At 38.8% G+C, this 23490-nt stretch overlaps 1 protein-coding gene across 2 annotated transcripts in view; it reads left to right on the top strand.

Annotated features, from left to right (window-relative positions):
- IL13RA2 (interleukin 13 receptor subunit alpha 2) overlaps positions 1-23490 on the top strand; it is a 51569-nt gene that overhangs the window by 9998 nt on the left and 18081 nt on the right. The window contains exons 1-2 of one of the 2 annotated variants that reach the window (XM_082609933.1): positions 21533-21584; positions 22982-23108. In XM_082609933.1, the coding sequence (XP_082466059.1) occupies positions 23015-23108 (94 nt within the window). In that variant the 5' untranslated portion in view covers positions 21533-21584; positions 22982-23014. Of the gene's footprint in view, positions 1-21532; positions 21585-22981; positions 23109-23490 lie in introns of those variants that run through there. The other variant, XM_082609932.1, reaches the window with a different exon arrangement.

Below are 23490 nucleotides of genomic sequence, written 5' to 3'. Positions count from 1 at the left end.
TTCCCAGCTCATTTGGATTTCCTGAGAATCTCAGCTCTGGTATCCTGCTGTTGAATCTGTGGTAGTCTGTAGGGGAACTCAGAGTTCATAAATTAACTGGTTTCAGAGTATTAAAAACTGGATTTGGGGGAACACAGGCAGTCTAGATGCCCTTTGTCTTACAGAGCATGTTCTTTATAGGACACTGCTTTTCTGTATATATGTCAACTATACCAAATAACTTTTCAAGTCAGTTTTCCGGGGTGTTACGATTTTTGAAAAATCCCCACAGAGCCTAAGAAGTTTAACATTTGCCCGAAAGTTTAAAAACTGTTCTCAAATTCAGAGAATTTTTTTAAGAATGGGGTGTCTCTCTGTGTGTGTGTGTGTGCGCATATATAAACTAGAATGGTTATTTTATTTATTTTTTAAATCTTTATTTTTCTTGTTCATGCTAGTTTGATGTCTTTTAGCATTACAAAGGAAATAACACTTTGGGGTATTAAATAATGCCTTTGCTGATTGCCTCACTTGAACAGCAGTTCAGGAATACCCATTTCCTGTTTTGATGGTCAACAGAATGGGAGTTACAGAGCTTTACACAATGAAAGAGATATCGTGATCCCTGCCAGTAAGCTATTTTAGCTGCTGAGGTATCAGGAAGAATCCCAGCAGTAGCTCTGTAGGAAGAGCACTGGACTATGTGTCAGGTCTACCTAGGTTTTATTTCTCTTGAATTTTTGACTTCTGGAAGTTATTTAACCTACTGAAACTTGAGTGATATCCATTTATAAAACTGAAATATTATCTACTTAGCTATCAGTGGGATAATGGATAAAATAAAGTAATATATATGTTCCTGCTAAAGAGCTCAGAGATAGTACTTGTCTACCCTAGGCCCATCAGCTTCACTTCGTGGTGTCAGCCTAAGAAGTCTCAGTTCTGATATACCCCTTGCCCAATGAGAACCATTTTCTTTTAGCAGGTAGAAGTCTGGAAATAACCTAGTGTATGCCATGCCTCTGGAATTGATTTGGGCCCCTGGGAAACTTTGTAAGCATCAGGCTTTAGCATTTATCTCTTACCCCACCATCTGCTACTGGCTGTTTAATTGGACTTTGGTTCCAATCTGGAAGCTCAATTCTTTTTCCGTGTCTCTGTTGAAATTGGGATCCAGACCTAAATCTTTTGCCTAATTTCTGCTGGCCCCTTTCCAGGGACTGACAGTTGACTGCTTGCAGAATCATTTGTGTCATCTTTCCTGATTCTCTCAGAAGAATGACTTGACCCTAATTGTCCTTAGGAACTTCCCCACTCTGAGGCTTTGATGTACCTCTTCATTTCATGTCCCTTGGGTGAAATGAAGGGACATGACCCTGGCCTGCATCAAATGTGGGTTTATACACTTTTTTTGGTGTAGACCAGCTTCCAGCTATGGGGGCACCATTCCAACTAGTCTTATCCCACCTCCTTTCTCTACACCAATCAGGCTTACTCCCAGATTCTCTCTTAGGAGTTGCAACATGCCTTGTATCTGTGTCAGAGTAATGAGTGCTAAGGTATAAGCATACAGGTATCACTGGCAACTTCTAACGATGTCACTAGAAAGCCATCAAATAGGACTTTTAGTATATTAAAATGAGTTGTCTTTTTAGTGTCTTTCTCTTCACACCAAGGAGCAAAGCTAAGCCTATGCTTTCACTGAGGCTTCAAATCAAAGTTGAAGTTCAAATCTAATCAACTTTAACATCTGAGGCATGGTGCATTATTGTTTCCAACAGCATTTTATTAACTTTACAGTCAGCCCTCCATATCTGTGTGTTCTGCATCCACAGATAAGGAGGGCCAACTGTACTACACCATTTTATATAAGGGACTTGAGCATCCATGGATTTTGGTATCCGTATGGGGATCCTGGAACTAATCTCCTGTGGGTACCACGGGATGACTGTATTTAATTTATGGTTTGCATGTCTACAGATAAATGTGCTGTATTATTCCAAGGTATTATGATACTTCTATTTCTTTGAATTGTACCTCTCCATTATACTACTATAAAGTATAGTATAATAAAATATTTGCAAGGGCCAGAAAATTTGGGGGAAATAGGAAGCTTGAAGAAAACTTCCTGGAGAGTTGTTTTTTGTTTTTTCTTTTTTTAAATAGAAGAAAGTAAATGAGTTAATTGGAATTGTAGTCACAGGGAAAGGAAAGAAGATTTTGAATCTAGATCTCCTTTTTCTTACCATCATGTCAGCAAATTCTGATTATAAAATTCCTCGCATAGGCCTGATAAGTAATTTCTGACAAAAATGACTGTGAAAGAGGCAAACTAGCTGACATCTGAAAAGCAGATACCAAACTCCCTAAACAATTCTCAGTTTCTTTCCACTTTCCAACTTCAATTTAGGGGGAAGCATTAACTATGCAAAAGAACACAGAAAGAAAAAAATATCTTAGGTAAAACATAAAGTTAGTAATGGAGTGAAGACTGTAATCCATGATCCCCTCTTTATTCAGACTCTTTGCTTTTTATTTGTTTATTCATATATTTAGTGTAAAATATATCTTTGGTATTTGAGAGAAGCTATCAACTCTGAACCTGTGTTCCAAAGCAAGGAAGATAGTTTTTATCCATTGGAATATTAGATAGTATATAGACTGAGATCCAATCTCAATTCATCCCTATTTCAGAATAAATCACTGATGTCACTTCATCTACTTTAGAAAAGCATCAAATGTATCCTGGCTTCTTATAGTTTTGCATGGTTCCTGGTCATGGAGATAAAATCAGGGGTGGATTAAAAACTCTGTGGAGACTTGAAAGATGAGGGATGATTTGGTGTTGATCTGAGTTTCTTAATTTAATTTTATCTGGGCTGAAATAAAATCTTGTTTGGTTATGTAAAGAACTATTTGATAAACTTTCAATGGGAGAAAATATACATGACACTTAATGAATTTTAATTATAACACTGAGGATTTTAGAAATCAGGGAAACCTTAGCCATCATCTAGTTCTAATGCTAATTTTACATATGAGAAACTGACCATTTCTTAGGGGAAATACAGAGGCAATTTTTGCTTGGAACTGAAAGTTAGACTAGATGACTTCTGAGGTTACATTCAATAAATTTTTTGAAACTGAGGCCCAAAGAAGTTAAGGAAGTCGCCCAAGGTCACCTAGTTGATTGTGGAAAGGAGAGCCTAGAGTTGAACCCAGGCTTCTGGATTCCTTGTCCACTTATGAATCTCTTCGTACTTAAAGATATTTGAAACTCAACACAGTGAGTTTATAGTCCTGGCATAGTCCTATCAGTCACATACTTACCTTTGGATTATCTTTTAACTCCCAGTGTGGTGAGTCACATAGTAAAATAACATTAGCATACTGAAATGCTGTATCAGGAACTAATTAAAAGGGAAAGAAAATCACTCAGATGAACTTCATGATTTCCTCTGAGTCTTTTGACAAATGTAACCTTGAATGCTGAACTGCTTTGAATGCACATTTTCTCATGACAGTACATTTGGTGGATAAAGCAGAGCTCCTCCTACATAAAGACTTCAGTTCTAAGGTCATTTAAAATCCACTAAGCTAAGAAGCTGTTCAATGAGCAGATGTCAGTGATATTGCAGAAGAATTTGATTATAACTGGACACATTATTCACTTATAGTAAGTCTGGAACTTAAATTTGGGGGAGGGAGAGAGGGGATTAGAGGTAAATTGTTTTGAATAATTATTTGTTTCACTTTCTTCACCTCTTTTTAAATGGGTTCATAAATCTCTTTACTGGCAAAAATTGTTTGACTTGACATAATGTTAATTTGGGGAAATAATGTAATTTTTTGCATGAAGCTAATTAATAGGTGCTGGTTAATCAGTATAAATAACACTAGTGATTTTAATTTTTATTGTTGTTTTCTTATTAGCCTTTACTTTCTATACAAATCATACCTCTTATAAGCAAACCTGGTCCTTTAGAAATGGTAAGAATAGTTGCATTTTAGAGTTAAGAGGTTTTCTGAGATTGTTTTCTAGGTGATTTTTTTTCTATAAGTGAGAATCTTCCACTTTGCCATAACTTTTCTCTCTTAAGCTCAGAAATAACCATAGAGCTCCTCTAAAATGAATGATTTAATTTACCTTTATATGATATTTTGATTTAATTTATGGAACATGCATACCTGTATATATGGTGATTTCATTTATTTGAATATTATGGTTACATATATAGTAGGTTATTAAAATAAAAATTACAATTTTCACTGCTTTTGCTCTGAAATGAACTAACATTTTATACATTTGATGCTTATTTTCCTTTGAAAGAATCCATAATTAAGGTTTAAATCTGACCATCACTTATATACATTGCACTCATTTTGGATGCTTCCAGGTTAGCTTTCTTTTTTTAATATGTAAAAAGATATATAAAACCAGAACATGAATATAGGGCATTTATCAGCTGTTTTTGGTTAAAATTTTATTAATGTATAGAATTTTTAGAGCGTTCAAGACTTAATTGCATAGATTTATTATTATTAAGTAATAAACTAAGAACTAAGAGATCAGGGTTTTAGTTCTAGATCTTTCCCATATAGTCCTGTGACCTTAGGATGGACATCCTACCCCCTCTCCATCTTTATTTCTTCATCTGTAGAGTGAGCCAGCTGTCCTGACTCTGCCTAATGTTGTGAAAGGCAGTAGAAATGTTAAAAATGATTATTTAAACAATAGGATTAAACAAAGGAGAGACAGAACAACTATTGGATTCTTCTTATTATTTTTTTAATGCTAAGATCTTACCTGTAAATGAAAAGCTGCTTTCAGGGTATTTTTTTGAAAATCGGAGAAATATCACCTGTATTTTTCTGCAACTTGGAGGAGTGGGGGTGGGGTAGGTTGCTGGTTCCTTTTGATGTATTTTTCAGAGTGTCTTCAAAGAATTAATAGGAGGTGACTCCTGGATATGGGAGAAGCTGAAGGCAGCTAATAACAATTGAGTTATTATGGCCACTATGCTGCAGACATTTTATGTGAACTATCCCAGGGCTCCCCAACCTCTGGGCCATGGACCAGTACCCGTCTGTGGCCTGTTAGGAACTGGGCCGCACAGCAGGAGGTGAGCGGTGGGTGAGTGAGCAAAGCTTCATCTGTATTTACAGCTGCTCCCCATAGCTTGCGTTATGGCCTGAGCTCCGCCTCCTATCAGCATTATGGTGAGTTGTATAATTATTTCATTATATATTACAATGTAATAATAGTAGAAATAAAGTGCACAATAAATGTAAAGCACTTGAACCATCCCCAAACCATCCCCCCCTCCTGCCGCAACCCCCCTCCCCAGTCCATGGAAAAATTGTCTTCCAGGAAACCGGCCCCTGGTGCCAAAAAGGTTGGGGACCACTGCACTATCCCATTTAATTATTTCCTAAGCCCCAAGTATTACTGCCTTCTTTTTTTTTTTTTTTTTTTTTTTGCAGTACACGGGCCTCTCACTGTTGCGGCCTCTCCCGCTGTGGAGCACAGGCTCCGGACGCACAGGCTCAGCGGCCATGGCTCATGGGCCTAGCTGCTCCACGGCATGTGGGATCCTCCCGGACCGGGGCACAAACCCGTGTCCCCTGCATCGGCAGGCGGACTCTCAACCACTGCGCCACCAGGGGAGCCCCTGCCTTCATTTTATAGATAAGAAAAATTAAGTGCAGAGAGCTGAAGTGTCTTCTTTAGATCTGTGTGGCTTCAGTGTCTGGGCTCTTTCCATTATTCCATGCTGCTCCAAGAGTCTCATGGGGCAATACTGAGAAGATTTGGAATTATGTCTTCCATTCTCTGTGGGATCAAGACTTATACTGGGGAGATGGATAACGTGGAGTCACAGAGTAGGTAGGCAGGTGCCTACATGATATGATTTGGGAAGCAGTTGACAGGCCTGCCTACAAGTATCATCTTCATTGGCTTGTCACATTCACTTTCCCTGAGATTTTACCACTAAAATGATTACTTTGCTTGTTTTGTTTTTCTTTGCCAGTGGGGAGGTTGTGAGGATTTTCAAATGCACATACCCCTAGGAGAGTTCATGTATTAAATCTTTTATCATTTAATACCTTAGCAGACAGTGTGAAATTGGAGAAAGAGCTCAGATTTAGGAGCCAGGAAGACCTGGAACTGAATTCTGATGCCACCAAGTCCTAGCTGTTTAAGTTGCATGTGATAACTAATCTCTCAGAGCTTCACTTTCTTCTTGAAGAAAACAGAGATAATAATGTATATGCATAGGCCCTTATTATAATAATTATAATATATTAAATATCTGGTATGGGTAGTTGTGGTAGTGTGGGAAGAGCACTGGAATGGAAGTCAGGAGACTTGGTGTCCTGCCATATGCTTTCATTCATTTGCACATCAGTCACTAATAATATTTTTTTTTTTTTTTTTTTTTTTTTTTTGCTGTACGCGGGCCTCTCACCGCTGTGGCCTCTCCCGTTGCGGAGCACAGGCTCCGGACACACAGGCTCCGCGGCCATGGCTCGCGGGCCCAGCCGCTCCGCGGCACGTGGGATCCTCCGGGATCGGGGCACGAACCCGTGTCCCCTGCATCGGCAGGCGGACTCTCAACCACTGCGCCACCAGGGAAGCCCACTAATAATATTTTTAAGCTGTGTAAATAACAAACCTGTACTTATCAAAGAAAGGCATGGAGAAGAAAGTATATCTTCCCTAGAACAGTGATAAATTCCATGTATGCAGATTTTCTTAAAATAGCCAGATGATCCTTCAATACATGATTTCAAAACACAGATGGATGATATAATTCAGTTTTCTCTGTTTCAAAGAACATGAATACACATAGGGATTATAAATATTCAAAACATTAATGCAATTTATCATCATTTTCCTTTCCTCTATTTCCAGTACCAAATGGTAGCATAAATTCCCAAGCAGTGTCCTAAACCAGAAACATAGGAATCATCCTAGATTCCTTTCTCTCATTTATCTTCAACCATCATTTCATACCCACACACATCACAGATCTCCTTCTCTAAATACCCATTTTCAGATGGAAGATCATGATTTTGGTGTTTGATAGTTTGCATTTGAGGTGTGTTTGAGACTTCTAAGTGAAAATTTTGAGAGAACAATTAGATATACAGGTCTGGAGCTCAGAAAAGTAGCTTGAGTGAGAGATATATGTTTGAAAGTCATTGGCATATAGATAGTAATGGAAGCTCTGGGAGTGGATAAAATTACGTAGGGAGAACATAGAGTCAAAAAAGATGAGGGCTTCAAAGAACTTCATTTAATATTAGGATAAGTAAAGGGTGAACCTAAAATTGAAATGAAAAGTGTGGCCAGAGAGGTAGAAGGAAAACTGGGAAACTGGTGTGAGAAAAGCCAAGGGAACAGTGTTTCAAGAAGGATGGTGGTAAACAGGTGAATACCACTAAGATTGGGATAAAAAATGTTGATTGGATTCAGTAACATGGAGGCCATTAGTTATTTTAGTGGGACATGTTTCAGGAGAGTCATGGATTGGTGGTGGGATGAAGGAAGAAGCTAGAAGGGAATGGAGTGGTGAAGAGTGAGTGGGAGGTGTGAAAATAGCTGCCGGAGTCCAGCTCCAGAGAGTCCAGGGATACCCGAGGGATGGATAGCATCGGCGAAGGAAATAATTCTATTACACTTCTTAAAGTATCAGCATTGCATGTTTCTCTTTCTCAAGACTTTATTCTTCATTCTTCTTCTATTGTTTACAATCACAGGTTTATATATTGTAGCTGATTACATTACCAGGTACGTGGCCAAACAATCTTAGCACAATCAAACCTCAAAATGTTCTATAAAGATTTAAAAAAAAAAAATATCCCCTAGTTTCTAGATGTCCTATTAAAATATTTCCCCAAGTTCCCATTAATCACAGGTTATTTCTTAGTAACCAAGCCAAGCAGTTATACGATTATTTTAATTGTAAAAGTTGGAGCTACTTGTTCCTATTTCTCTTCTTGCATGGGCAACCTTTTACAGTGGTTCCATGAAAATATTTACAATGTACCTGCATGCTCTTTCTTGTCGTTTCCTTCAACTGAGACAGTGTTTTCTCCCTATCCTGGCAACCAATTCTGCTCTAGTCATTTGCTTTTCTATAATTAATCTTCCTTTATAATAGAACCATAAATTTCCTATGTCATCAGGAACTCCGGCCCATGGCCATAACTCCATACTAGAGGGTGTTTTTCATAAAAACATCCCCTTAGTTCCAGGCTCTTAATTCTTTACTCATTTCCCCGGGGCTTTAGTGGGTACTTCCCATTCTATGGTAGTTTCAGGAGGGGGAGTCCTAGAGGACTTTTTCTTTCACGTGGAGCAACATCCCCCCCCAAATTGCCCCTGTATGTAAATTTATTATCATAAAACATAACAACGGAGCTGTAGTCCACCTTCCTGGCACGGCGCTGCCTTGCAGTTTCGCCTTCCGTTGCTCATGACTTTGTCATGGTGCAATGGCTCCAGGATGGCTTCCGACAAATAGCAAGTATAGACAACTCTTCCTAGAAATTTGGCTGTGAAGAAGATGGGAGTATTGGGGCAGTAGCTGGAGACAAATATATGCACAAGATAGTTTTTTTTTTTAAGTTTGGGGAGAAATGAGCATATTTAAATGCTAATGGATATATCCACCTGATATTTATGTATGTATGTATACATACATCTCACGTATGTTGAAGATATATGAGAAGAAAAAATTAAATGGTAAGATTCCTGATAATGTGATCAGGGTTGGAATCCAAAACACACATGAGGAGTTTTACCTTAATAGGAAATATACTCCTTTATTATAGCAGTAGGGAAGGAAGAGAGGGTGTGTGGAAAATGTGGAATCAAGAAGATGAGGGGGGCTTCCCTGGTGGCGCAGTGGTTGAGAGTCTGCTTGCCAATGCAGGGGACACAGGTTCGTGCCCCGATCCGGGAAAATCCCACATGCCGCGGAGTGGCTGGGCCCATGAGCCATGGCCGCTGAGCCTGCGTGTCCGGAGCCTGTGCTCCGCAACGGGAGAGGCCACAACAGTGAGAGGCCCACGTACCACAAAAAAAAAAAAAAAAGAAGATGAGGGAATTTCCATCTGATAGCTTCAATTTTGTTTTTATTTATTTTTTAATTTTTAGTATAGTTGATTTACAATGTTCTGTTAGTTTCTGCTGTACAGCAAAGTGAATAAGTTATACATATACATATATCCTCTCTTTTTTAGATTCTTTTCCCATATAGGTCATTACAGAGTATTGAGAAGAGTTCCCTGTGCTATACAGTATGTTCTTATTCAATTTTGTTTTTAAAGAAACAAAGTCATGTGCTGAGATTGGGGAGAGGAGATGAGAGGATTGGAGATACTGGAAGAAGTTTGTAATTGTTGTCAAGAATGGAATAAAGCTGAACAGAGACATGTAATGTTTCTGAGTAGTACTGTGGGTTCATGTGAAATTGAATATTATAACTTTATCATGGAACTAATCTATTGTGGGACTTATTCCTTCAGCACCCACCTTCTCTGGTATAGGCACAGAGAAAACCTGAAAGTTGGATTCATTCAAGCTTGGGAATTTGTTAGGAAGTTATGATAAACAGGCAGAGGGACAGCTTTAGTTTGGGGGTATGGAGACTAATCTAGATTGAATAAAAAAAGAAAGAAAGCAAAGTCTGCCAAATGGATTTGGAAAAAACAGTCAAGTCTTTGCAAAGGTGAAAAATGATCGCAGTGGCAGTACTTAAAAACGTAAGCTAGAATGAAAGGAGGTTATGGGAAAATCATTTAACTTCTCTGGCTTGTTTTCTCATCTGTATATAAGCCACGGTGATAGACAGTGGAAGCCAAGTATGTTTTGTGTATAAATTAATGCATGTATCTCATCGTCTTTTGATAGTAAGTATCAAGAGAATCAGGAGGGCCTAGGAATTTCTGAAGAGCATCCTGCCCACTTCTAAGGAATGAAGTAGGGTTGGAGGATAGGAAGTGGAATGGAACAGGGTTGGAGGGTAGGAGGTATGAGTCATTCTAACTCTCCCACGGATGCTCAGTCAAAGGAAGACAAAGCCATGCTTCTATAGGCGTGATTCTACTACAAGTAGTTCTCTTTTCTCTAGGAATGTTTGACTTTGCTCATCCAGCAGTGATTACTCTCTAACTATGGAATCAGCCATCTCCTTTATCTGGCACTTTTTCAGGAAGAACAGTGTACATTATTGGTGGAATTAGTATTGATTCATTGAGAGGAAACTTGAACTCCAGGGCATTTTGCTAATAACCAAAGCATGTGGATGAGCTATCAACATCTGGAAAAGGTGAAGCCGCATAGGATTAAAATTACGTGAGTGCACCATCAGAACATCATTCAGAAAACTGTGGCAGCAGCTCATGGTGGTGGGAAAAGTGCTGTGGTACCTGAGAGCAGCTCATATTAGTAGAATCTCCAGATGGCCAGAGAGAGTTCTCTAGCACTTATTTAGCACAGTAAGGACTTTGAAGGCCTCAAAGGGGATGTTGGAGTTTTATCACATTGTGTTTTGTCACTGTGAAAAGTTTCTACTTCAGCATTTGTGGTTATATTTGCAAGTGGGGTGGTTCAGTATGATTTTTTCCCCCCAGTTATCTGGTTGGAGACTTTAGCCAAAGAAGTGCTACACAGCTTAAATGTAGCTGACTCAAAGCCTATGTAGAAAATGAGGGGTTGGACTGTATAAGCGCATACTTTGATTACCTGGAAATTTGGGCTTAAAAGGTTATGAACTTTTAAAGGATTTTTAGGGAATTCCCTGGGGATCCAGTGGTTAAGACGCAGCACTTCCATTGCCGTGGGCCTGGGTTCAATCCATGGTCGGGGAACTAAGATCCCGCAAGCCACGTGGCGCAGCCAAAGAAAAGGACTTTTATACACAGTGCTAAATACGCCTCTAATTAGGTTGCAGGCTCTTCTTAAATAAGAAAGTGGTTTATTTTGCTCTCACATAACTGTCTGGAGGTAGCTAATCCAGGGCTGCATGAAGCTTTACTTCATGAGGTCAAAGGCCCTGGGCTATTCCAAACTTGTTCTGCCATGCCTAGGGTATTTTCCTCATCTGCTTAATCAAAGATGGCTCACTACTAGGACCACATTCTAAGAAGCAGAGTGGAGAAAGGGGGAAAGGGAAAGGGGAGAAATGGTCTATTCTCTTTAAAGGCATGACAGAGATTGGAGATAACACTTCTGTTTATACCTCTTAGGCAAGAACTTAATGTTGTCATGGTAGCCTTCATTTTGTATGCCCATGTGCCCAGCTAAAACATGGAGGTTTCATTACACTGAAGGAGAGGAGAATGAATATTAGGGGACAAGTAGTAATCTCAGCCACACTGCCTCCAAAAAAGATTCTATCAATTCACATTTCTGCCAGTAGCCCAAGAGAAAGCTCACACTCTATAGTAACCATTTTGTTTATTAATGTTGCTTATATTATAAATTATTTAACTGTAAGTTTATATAATTTAATTTTTAAAGACTTTATTTTTTTAGAGCATTTTTAGGTTCACAGCAAAACTAAGAGGGAGGTACAGAGATTTTCCATATACCTCCTGCCCCCACACATGTATAGCCTCTCCCATTATCAGCATCCCGCACCAGAGTGGTATGTTTGTTACAAGTGATGAGCCTACATTGACACATCATAATCACCCAAAGTCCATAGTTTACATTAGTGTTCATTCTTAGTGTTGTATAGTCTATGGGTTTGGGCAAATGTATAATGACATGTATCCATGATTATAATATCATACAGAGTATTTTCACTGCCCTAAAAATCCTCTGTGTTCTGCCTAGTCATCCCTCCCTCTCACTTCAACCCCTGGAAACCACTGATCTTTTTGCTGTCTCCATAGTTTTGCCTTTTCCAGAATGTCATGTAGTTGGAATCATCACTTATATTGCCCTTTCAGATTGGCTTCTTTTACTTAGTAATAAGAACTTAAGATTCCTCCAAGCCTTTTCATGGCTTGATTTCTTTTTAGTAGAGTAATATACCGTTGTCTGGATGTACCACAGTTTATTTATCCATTCACCTACTGAGGGACATCTTGGTTGCTTCCAAGTTTTTGCAATTATGAATAAAGCTGCGATAAATATTTGTGTACAGGTTTTTGTGTGCACATAAATTTTCAACTCCTTTAGGTAAATAACCAAGGAGCATGATTGCTGGATCATATGGTAAGAGTATGTTTAGTTTTATAAGAAATCACCAAACTATCTTCCAAAGTGGCTGTACCGTTTTGCATTCCTACCAGCAAAGAATGAGAGTGCCTGTTGCTCAGCATCCTTGCCATCATTTGTTGTTGTTGTCAGTGTCCTGGATTTTGGCCATTCTGACAAGTGTGTAGTGAGTTACTGTGGGGTTTTTTTGTTGTTGTTTTTTGGTTTCTGGTTTCTTTGGCTCTCCTTCCATAAACTTGATGGCAGGGAACCCTGTGTCTTGCTTGCTTTCATATCTGCAGCCTTGAGTGCAAAATGGATGCTCAGGAAATGTCTGTGAAAAGAAGATCTGGATAGATGCCTATGATTGTATCAGCACCAATACAGCAGTCAAAGGCACAGGCCATAAAAATAGAAACTGAGGTTATATTTTGATGAGAAGCCCCTAAAGTCATTTAAGAAACATTGTCTAACCCAACCTCAAAAGCAGCTATCAAAAAAAGTGAGAAAGTAGGCAGACCTACCACTTAAAATTATGAGTGAATTTAGAGATTTTAAGCAGATGATTATAAAGAACCAGTTCTCTTAAAGCAGGAAATTCATTTTTATGAAGGGCAGTCAGTCCAGTGAAAAACAGTAAAGCTCTGCCGACATACAAGTAAAAAATAACTTTTTTATCGTAAGTACTTTAAAAAAAGTAAACTCACAAAGTTACAAAACTGGTCTAATCTTCAAGTAATGCATGGAAAATATTCTGAAGCCAAACAACTAATGAAAATGTATTGAGGGACTTCCACTGGTGGTGTAGTGGTTAAGAATCCCCCTGCCAATGCAGGGGACATGGGTTCAAGCCCTGGTCCGGAAAAATCCCACATGCTGCGGAGCAACTAAGCCCATGTGCCACAACTACTGAGGCTGCGCTCTAGAGCCCACGAGCCACAACTACTGAAGCCCACGCACCTAGAGCCTGTGCTCTGCAACAAGAGAAGCCACCACAATGAGAAGCCCGCACACTGCAACAAAGAGTAGCCCCCACTCGCCGCAACTAGAGAAAGCCTGCGTACAGCAATGAAGGCCCAATGCAGCCAAAAATAAATAAATAAATAGATTTATTTTAAAAAAAGAAAAGAAAAGAAAATGTATTGAGAAGAGAGAATGCTCCAGTATATTTAAAATAAGGACAGCCAGGAATCCAAAAATATATTTATTTCCACTTAATGGAAAAGAGAAAACATCAGTAAGAAAGAGGAAAAGAGGGAGAAAATGGAAAAAGAAAAGTATAAGGAAAGATGATGAGGGACGTGTGGGAGAAGAAGCAAACAGCAAGAGCCTGAATGATGAAATAGGATCATCCATGCTCTGAATCTCAAATAGGCTGCCAATCTAAGCCAGAATACAAATCCTCTTGCCTAGAGATATGCACTTATTGGAGCCCTTTGGGAGTATGGACAGTTACATCTGAAACTGATCCCTCAGTTTCAGAGTTTTCAAAATACAATAAAGGCTTTATGTTCCCTAGAACAAGAATTTCTGATATCCCTTGATTCTGATTTTCAATCATGTTTCTAGACCAATAGCCAAGTTTTAAAAGTGCCCTATAAAGATATAGTTAAAGTTGTTTCTGATTGCTTTTGTTGCAGAAGACAAATTTAGAAGAAAAACAATGAAATCTCAGGTTGCACATAGATGGAAAGTAAAGATGTTCTACAGTCTGGAGAAATTGCAGGCTTTTAAAAATAATATTTCATTGGAAATGTGACAAGATGGAGATACCTTTGTAAAACAATTTGAGCAGATGGAAAGTATCTGTTAAAGTAATCACTGGTGAAACTAAACTTTGATAGTTTCTAATTGTCTCAGAAAAATGTTCTACCTTGGTATGGTACCCTTTGATAAGTACAATCCTAAAATACTCTGGCCTGCATCCCTCAAATAAGAACATTCACTGTTACTAAACAGGTACGACAAAAATCTAAGTAACAACAGGATCAAACCTTTATGTGAGATGTTCTCCATTCCTGTTTTCAAGAGGGAAGAAATGAGTGACTTCCTCCTAGCAAGAGCACCTTATGTCCCTTCATTGCAAACTTCTCAAGAGAGTTATCCATACTCATGTCTCCCTCCCATTCTTTCCTGAACCCACTTTAATCTGAGTTTTGCTCCAGACATTCCACTTATTTCCTTATCAATGTCACCAACTATCTTCAGTTTGCCAAATTTGTTAGACCATTCTTATCTTACTTGGCCTATTGGTAGCTTTTGACATTGTCTATCACTTTATCCTTGAAACGTTTTCCATACTTGGTTTCTGGGATACCACAAACTCTGGGTTTTCTTCTCACCTCCTTGACCTCTCCTTAGTGTCCTTTGTTGGTACCTCCTCATCTCTTTGGCCTCTATATATTGGAGGGTCCCAGATCTCAGCCCTTGGTCCTCTTCTCTTTATCTTATCTACACTATACCCTAGGTGACTTTAATTAATCCTGTGGCTTTAAATACTACCTATATACTGATGACTTTCAAAAATATATCTATAGCTCTGGTCTTTCCCCTAATCTCCAGAGTCAACTATCCAACTGCCTACTCATCTTCTCCTCTTGGATGTTAGTTAGGCAGCTCAAATTGAAACATATAAAACTGAACTCTTGTCCATCATCCCCAAGCCCCATAAACAATTGTTCAGTTGCCCATGACAAAAATACCGGCATCATCCTCTGATACTCCACACTCAATCCATCAGTAAAATCCTATCAGCATCTCCACTGCTGTCAAGTTGGTCCAACTTACCATCAGCTCTAGCCTGGATTATTGCTTCTATCCTTCCCTTCCATACAGAGTAGCCTTTTCAAATGTAAGTTACATCATGTTACTCTACTCACAACTATCCAATTGCTTCCCATTTTACTAAAAATAAATAGGAAATCCAGTACCATTGCCCACAGTCAGCCTATCTTTGTGAGGTCATCTAACCTTTTCTGTTTCCTACCCTACCGTTGTTGCTATTCCTAGAACTATTAAGCTGATTCCCTCCCCAGGTCTTTTGAATGTGCTATTCCTTCTACCTGGAAGTTTCTTTCCCTGTATCTTCACCTGGTTCATTCCCTCACTTCACTGAGGTCCTTAATGTTACTTTTTCAGAGAGGCATTCCCTGACCACCCTATCTAAAATGAACTCTCATTACTCTCTTTCATGTTATCCTGCTTTATTTCTTTTTGTGAAACTTATAATTATCTGATATTGTCTGTCTGTCTGTCTGTCTGTTTATTGTCTGTCTCCCACTCCAGAAAGTTAGTTCCAAGAAAGCAGGTTCTTTGTTTTGTCCACTGCAGTACCTCCAGTGGCTGGAACAGTGCCTGGCATGTAGTAGGTTTCCAGAAATAATCGTTGAATAATGAATACATGATAGAAATATTTATGTGTTTTTGTTAACATTCTTTTCCATAACTGATGGCAGTATATGTTACACAATGCCATATTTTCATGTACTTACAGTTTATATCTTATGTACATGCAAGAGCATACTGGTAGAATAACATTGAAGCAATATAAAATCTGCTATTATACATTTTCTATTCTGTTTTTACTTAGTATGGAGAGGGTGGGTCACACTCTATTACTGACTTCTAAAGTTGTTATTCTAAAGTCATTACTTGAAGTGAATGTTTTGGGTACACAGTGTTTGCTTGCTAATAATTATTTGGGAGCATCTGGGAGTGAGGAGAAGGGTGTTGAACAAACAAAAGAGATTGTTTTGCTAGTTCCAGAGCAGTGGTGCCTTTCAAGAAACTGCATTGCTCTTCAGCTGTGACTTCATTTGAATAGAACTTAAGGTGTATTTAATAATAAGAATCTGACCTATTTTAAGAAAGCGATGACCTGATAGATTTTTTTTAAACGGTTGTAAAAGCCTGTTGTTGGTTTATTTGGATGGAATTATAAGCTAAAAAGCTCTGATCTGCCCAGTTTAGGGACAGATTCTGAAATGTGTAAACTGCTTCATAAAGGAACACTATAAACCTGTCAGTTGCTATGGTAGCTCAAAACTGAATTCTGTAGCTTTGACAGTGCTTCAGGAAACTTGTCAGCTGGATGAACTCAGGATGTCATACAGGAAACCATCTACAAAAAGGATTTGGGAATAAAATGACTACTTATGTTTTACAGGATTTATTGAACATATTTCATAAATAGCAAGAAACAATATTAGTATGTAATGTTGGCAGGGACACAAATATAATCATGTTATATGTAACTGGATGTTAAAGTGGTATTTGTTAAAAAGAGATCCTACCTGTACTTTATTCGTCTGCAGTGATTTTCATCATTCAGCATGTGCCTAACTTCTTTGTGTATTTTTGTGGGAAATGACAGTTGACTAGGGGCAAGCATGATGAATCTGTCTGATTCAAAGTCCTTTTATGTTTGAAAGTACACAAAGTCACCTTCAGCATTCTTTATAAACTACTCCACTGCGTGAAATATTACGTGCTAGTTATTACCTAAATTAGATTTGACTCACCAACAGTTCATAGACTGATTGTACTATTATTGAGCTATGTACTGATCTTTAAATGTTGTCAGGCCTCAGGATCTGTCCCATTCCAGATGTGCTGATTTTGATGCTGAGTCATGGCTATACTCCAGGAACTATGAATAGACATTTGTACATGTTGGATGGTCTCCTTGAAACGAGACTAGTTATTCAGGAAGTCGGTGCTTTTGAGTCACATCCTGAAACCATGGATGGATACACACCAGATTATCTGATAAAACAGAAAGATATCCCAGGGATAACTCATATGAGAGGAAATTGAGTTTCACTGAAGTGAGATGGAAAGACAGTATTATATGTTAATAGGAGCATAGTCTTTAGAATTAGATATACACATATTTTTTGCTTAAGTTGTATGACCTTGCGTAATTTACTTAACCTTTCTGAGCCTCAAACAACTCATTTATAATACAGTATTGTGATAATAATAATTGTAACTATCAATGTTTGTGAGACTTAAATGAGCTAATCCATATCAAGCATCTGGCACAGAGCTTGACACCTGGTAAGAGCTTAATAAACTATAGTCCCTATTATTATCATTTTCTAAATCCCCTGCCATAGTTGGTGCTAGAGCCCAGATCTCCTAGTCAATGCCTTTTCATGTAAGATCATATAAATTTGTCATTTCACCCCCAGACAACATTTAAGCCTTTGCAATCACCCTGAGGCAGGGAAGACAGGGTGGGGCCCAAGGACATCCTCCTCATGTATAGGCATTAGGCACAAGGCAAAGCCACCTCCTTGTTTTGCATTTAATGAGGCCATGACGCAGGTCAGAATGGCATCTAAAACAGAAACTGTAGCATCTGAGCAAGAAACTCTGAACATGAAAACAGTGGAGCATGTGCAAATAAAAATGCACAGGTTGCTGATGACCCTGTACAACCTTCCAGGTGTGGTGCTCAACTAGTGAGGGAAAATATAAGGGCAAACAGCTCTTAGAACGCATGTACAGTGGCTTCAGGAGGCAAATGTGCAGGACCGGAAGCTGATGCAAGCTGGTGCAATCCAGGCCACACCTAAACCTTCCCCTCGAGTATTCTGCTCCTAATCAAAAAGACCCCCACCCATTCAAAGGACTAAAAATAAGATGAAAACGGGGATCAACAAGCCTGTGGGCACTCCTCACTCTCGATGACGCCGGCACTCTTAGCTTCTGCCCTAAATAAACTGCTTCTTTGTTCTCTTTGCTCCTCAGCCTCAGTGTGTGTGTGTGTGTTTATTTTTCCTTGGTGTCTTGTGTTCCTTGCCCAAACTCTTTTGGACAAGTTGAACAAGAGCCTGGACTTTTGATAAAGCTTTTCCAGTATCAACCCTACTTTTCCATTTCTCTCTCCTCAAACATTACTTCTCTTCTATTTTCCCATTTTCTTTTTCTCCTATCCCTATTCTAATTGCTTTGGATGATATTTTTAGATATTTTAAATAATACAGAAAGTATCAAATTTCATAACTTTTTTTTTCTAAACAATGGCAACAGAAATAACATGGCCATACTTCCTTTAGGCGGTTATCTTAGAAGCCACTTTAGTGACATTGCAAAACCCCATTCATCATTTTCTAATAGATAATTATTTGTCTTTGTAACTTGGTCACTGCCTTTACAAACAAAACAAGAACCTGTGGCTATTTCAGATACTTTGGAAGAATCTTTTTTTTTTTCTTTGTCAAGGTAGAGAAGGAACTTTTCTACAAAACCGTATTATGTAAGTGACTGCATTATTAGCTTTACAACATATTTCTGTTCCTTATTTCTGTTACCTTTCCTTTCAGTGTGGATTATACCAGCAGTGGAGTCTTGTTCAAGTCACATCACCTCTCTAAGCCCCAATTTTACTGATTGTAAATATGTGATACCAACATTTCATACCTTCAGATTTGTTAAAATAATTCAATAAATTCTTGGTAAACTATAAAAAGCTAAGCAAATGCAATAGATTATTATTACTAAGACAAAGATCAGTAAAGGCAGCTACTGGATCAATAAGGGTGGTAGAAGTTAGAGGTTAATAATAAGTACCTACTTATCAACTGTGCACAAGTCAATTTTGCTGAATTAGTAGGAGCAGATGTGTAGTTTGGAGCAAGTTGTTTTCAAGTTTTTTCATAGTAACAAGGTGCTCAGAAACAAACCCCTTGCAAGTATATAGAGCAATTTACTATTCTCTTTCACTTTTACATACATTATCTCATTTAATCTTAAAACTGCCAGGCTGGTGTCATTACCTCCATTTTATAGAAGAAAATTGAGTTATAATTTGCTTCCAAACACATTAGTGGTTGAGGTAGGGCTGAAATCCAGGTTGATATTTATACTATTGTGCCTGTATACAAGCTCCTCATCTATATATCTATTGGTTTATTCAAAGATTACTTAGTCCCATCAGCTTTTGCAACACTGTGCTGTGATTCTAAGTTTGCTTTGGATGGCTTTTAGCCCTACCCATAACCTCCCCTATCTTGTGACTTACAGAATCTGTATCCTGGCCCACTGGCTGTTTCAGGAATACCAATCTATTTTTTTTCAGTGTGCTTGATTATCAGACAGGAAGGGAAGTGTTAGAGTTTCAGTAACTGTCTCTCAGTTGGAGAGGGGAAGAAAAGAGGGGCTGTGATAATTGCCTATGATAATCCATTTCTTGAGAAACTGTATTATTGGTAAGTACCTGGAGTTTCTGCAATAATGCAAGGATTATCCCAGCCAACTCTTAGAATGAAGGGATTATGTAGCATGGCTTTGAAGAGGTGAAGAAGTGAGGCTGAAACCAGGAAATAACTTTAGGCCTGCCATTCCAAAGGAGATTCTTAGTGGGAAACTGTCTTAAGTAACAGTGTTGTGGGAAACTGAGTGGGTAGAAACAGGAAGCTGTCCTCCACAAGGGTTACACTTGTGTGGTGGTTGTCAAGGGATCTGGTACTAGGTTGTCTGGGTTCAGATCCAAGCTTCACCATTTATAGCCTGTGGTAACTTGCAGGGAGTTGTTTAATTTCTCCTTGTCTCAGTTTCTGATCTTTAAAATGGGAATAATAATAGTACATACATCCAAGGCTGACCGAGTATTATATGAGATTATGCATGTAAAGGGTTTAGCACAGGCTAGTGCCTAGGATGCTGGAAGGGTAAATAAATAGTAGGAGGTATTATTTTCATTATTACAGATGTTATGATTCATCATTTGTACCTTGTGTCTTAGACAAGATTCAGCTGGGATAGTATTTGGCAAAAAAAAAAAAGTGCACAATGAAAGATTATTGAATTATTACTCTGCTAAAAATGTCATGATGATAAAACTATGTGGTGGGGTTGATGGTATGGGTGGTGACAATAGGTTGAGGGAGGTTTGCAGGGAGCCTTCTGGTAGCATAGGTTCAGGACAGACTCCTTATAACAAGAAAATTCATTTGCTAGTCAGTGGAAAGCACTTAAGAGAGCTGGTTTTCAGTCCTAGCCCTGCCCCCAATAAGTTGTGTGAGTTAGGATAACTCACTTTCCTCTCTGGGTATTTCCTCATTTTTAAAAATAAAATGACCAGATGAGTGGTTGTTAACTGTGGGCTGGGGGTGGGAAGTATATCAGAAAATGTTTCAAATTTTGTATCTCTGCATTTCCATCCTCCATCTTCCCTTTGTCTTCAGATCCCTTCCCCTCTTGTGAAAAACTCTGTCCTCTGGTAACCATATAGTATACAAAACACCTCATTGCACTAGTGACAGTCCTGTAACCCACAAGCCAAGGAAAGAATTGTCTTCATGTTCATTTGGGTAAGAAAGTCTAGGTGGGACACTAAGGTTGATTCAGGAATTCCTTTTGTGGATTTCTAGATAAGTGATTCAGGAAGGCAGCTATCCCATTTCCTACCTTTGCTTAATGTATTTGACTAATCCAGGAAGTGCTATTTGATAGCCTGAATCAAATTTCAGTAGCCTATAAATAGAATAGAAGCAAGGTATTTTTAGCTCTTAACATTTATGCTGTACATGACACAGGGCTATGAAATATTTAAGGACAGATTGATAGGGGAGAGATAACTTTAAGATCTCTCTGAGAGGGACTTCCCTGGTGGTCCAGTGGTTAAGAATCCTCCTTCCAATGCAGGGTACGTGGGTTCCATTCCTGGTCGGGGAACTAAGGTCCCACATGCTGTGGGGCAACTAAGCCCACGTGCCGCAACTACTGAGTTCGCAGGCCACAACTAGAGAGAAGCCGCGTGCTGCAACAAGGAGCCTGCGTGCTGCAGGGGAGGATCCCATGTGCCACAACAAAGATCCCGCATACTGCAACTAAGACCTGATGCAGCCAAAATTAAAATAAATAGTTATTTAAATAAAAAGATCTCTCTGAGAGCATTTTAAGGGAAGCCTGATTGTCTTAGTCCTTATAGGTCATATGAAAGGATTTCTCTTTGTCAGATCTATTGCCTTGGATCCAAAAATAACCCGTCTGTTCACCTCAATCTGTAAGAGCAGCTCTATGGCAGAAATATGGCTTTCTGTTGACGAAACCTACTTACTACTTACAGATGTCTTAGAAGGCAGCAGTGGGCTGGTGGTGGGGAGGGAGGAACTGAGGAGAGAGATTCACCAGACCTCAGTAAGAGAAATGGCATCCCCTTATGAGTTTATGAGGCATAGAAAAAGAACCAGCATTGTATTGATTCAGCCTGGCTAGCTAATTGAAGGAAGACTTAAATGCTGGAGTCTCAGAGGAAAAGCTTTCATAATCCTGAATCAAACGTGTGGGATCCAGCATAGTAAGGTGGAAGTGCACTAGACTGGGAATCATATCTCTGTTCTACTTCCAGCTCTGTTACTAACTCGCTGTGTAATGTTGGGTAAGTCTGAGTTTTACTTCCCAATATATGAAGGAGGATTGGACTAGCATTGCCTCCAATATACTTGCTGGCTCTAACAGTTTGATCCCAAGATTCCATTATATAATAATGAAGCCTACCGACATGAGAACATTACAAATGGACCAGGTAAGATGAAGAGGATGGAGCAGGGAGAGAGGGTCTGTCCTGCTTAATTAATTTATGTAGGAGAAAAGAAAGGTAATCCCTGACTGTTGGGGTAAGTGACCTTTAATCCTTAACTTCCTGTGAAATTGTTGGTTTTAGGAATATAGACTCAAAGAGAAGTGTAGAACTGCAAGTAGTGATGTTTCATTGAAAGGAGAGTTTTTTGGGGGGTTTTTTTGTTTTTTTTTTTTGCTGTACGTGGGCCTCTCACTGTTGCGGCCCCTCCCGCCGCGGAGCACAGGCTCCGGACGCACAGGCTCAGCGGTCATGGTTCACGGGCCCAGCCGCTCCACGGCACATGGAATCCTCCCGGACCAGGGCACGAACCCATGTCCCCCTGCATCAGCAGGCGGACCCTCAACCACTGCGCCACCAGGGAAGCCCAAGGAGAGTATTTTTTGATTGAATGGATATGTGGAGACATGAGTCCTTTTAGTTTCGATCATAAACTATTAGTTTAGTTTCAATCATAAACTATTATTCTTCAATAATAAAAAGATGAATAAATTGTATTCTGTGACAGTGAAGTGCTCTTTTAAGAAAGAGGTGGTAAATTCAGATTTGTCCTTACTGTATGTGGTGTGAAAATGGTTTGGAGGCAGGAAAAACTGGATAAGGAGACCCCTGATGATGAGATCCTCAATTTAGGAAGGGGAGATTGGATGGGAGAGGGAGGAGTTGAGGAAAACTCTCAGGTTTCTGGTTTGGGCAGCTGGGAAGATGATGGTGCCATTTACTGATATAGGAAATAACAGGGAAGAGTAGAACAGGTAAGAGAGTAGATGATGATGATTTTAATATTTATGAAGAAAAGAAGCAAAGTTCTGAGTTATCTGAGGCTTTGGTGTAGATTCTGAGCTTTGTCAGTATTCAGATAACTTTCAAATCCTGGTCATAGCGTATGATGTGTAGAAAAGTGTGTGTGTGTGTGTGTGTGTGTGTGTGTGTGTGTGGCGGGGGTGTTGAAGGGATATGTTTGTTTGTTTTGCTTTTTTTTTTTTTTGCTCTCATAAGAAGAATGAGACTAAAATCCTCCTTTCCAATTATTTTGGTTCCAAACTTGATCTTTTTTCTGTTTAAATGGTTCAAAGGGGCACAGTTTTCACAAGTCTTGATAGAAAGCACACAGAGAGTTCCCAAATGTATTTTTAGTCACATTTAGTCCTTTTTGAGGTATGGTAAAGTTAAACTGCTATATTTTTCCTTCTTAGAGTGGAAATTTGAAGGTATTAAATCTTGGAAAAATGGCTTTCATTCATTTGGATATCAGATGCCTATATACTCTTCTTATTTGCACAGCATTTGGCTCTACTTTGTCTTCAAATGCTGAGATAAAAGGTAAACCAAGAATGGAGTAGTTTTAGTTTTAAAATTAGGGATATTAACTGCCTTTTCAACCTACCCTATGAAAAGTGCATAACAAGTAGATGGCTTGTTATTGGAAATATTTCAGGGAGTCCATACACAAAAGATATGTTCTTACTAGTCAGCCTCATGTATAAGGTAACTGATGATAATAAACATTTTGTGGGATAAAAGCCAAACTAAAAGACACTTTCCATACCTTTCTGTGTAGTCCTTTCTACAAAGAAGTTAATTATCCGAAACCTCATTGCCTGGTACCCAACTAACTGAAAACTTTCCTTTATTACTATCCTTAACTTTTAAGACAATTAGATAAATTTTAAAAATACAGAGATTTAAAACAAAATTTTAAAAT

This window comes from Mesoplodon mirus (genome assembly GCF_964341445.2).
Source record: "Mesoplodon mirus genome assembly, chromosome: X".
Classification (NCBI taxonomy): domain Eukaryota; kingdom Metazoa; phylum Chordata; class Mammalia; order Artiodactyla; family Ziphiidae; genus Mesoplodon; species Mesoplodon mirus.
The sequence above is the reverse complement of the archived record's forward strand: the minus strand, read 5'-3'. Positions and strand labels throughout refer to the sequence as shown.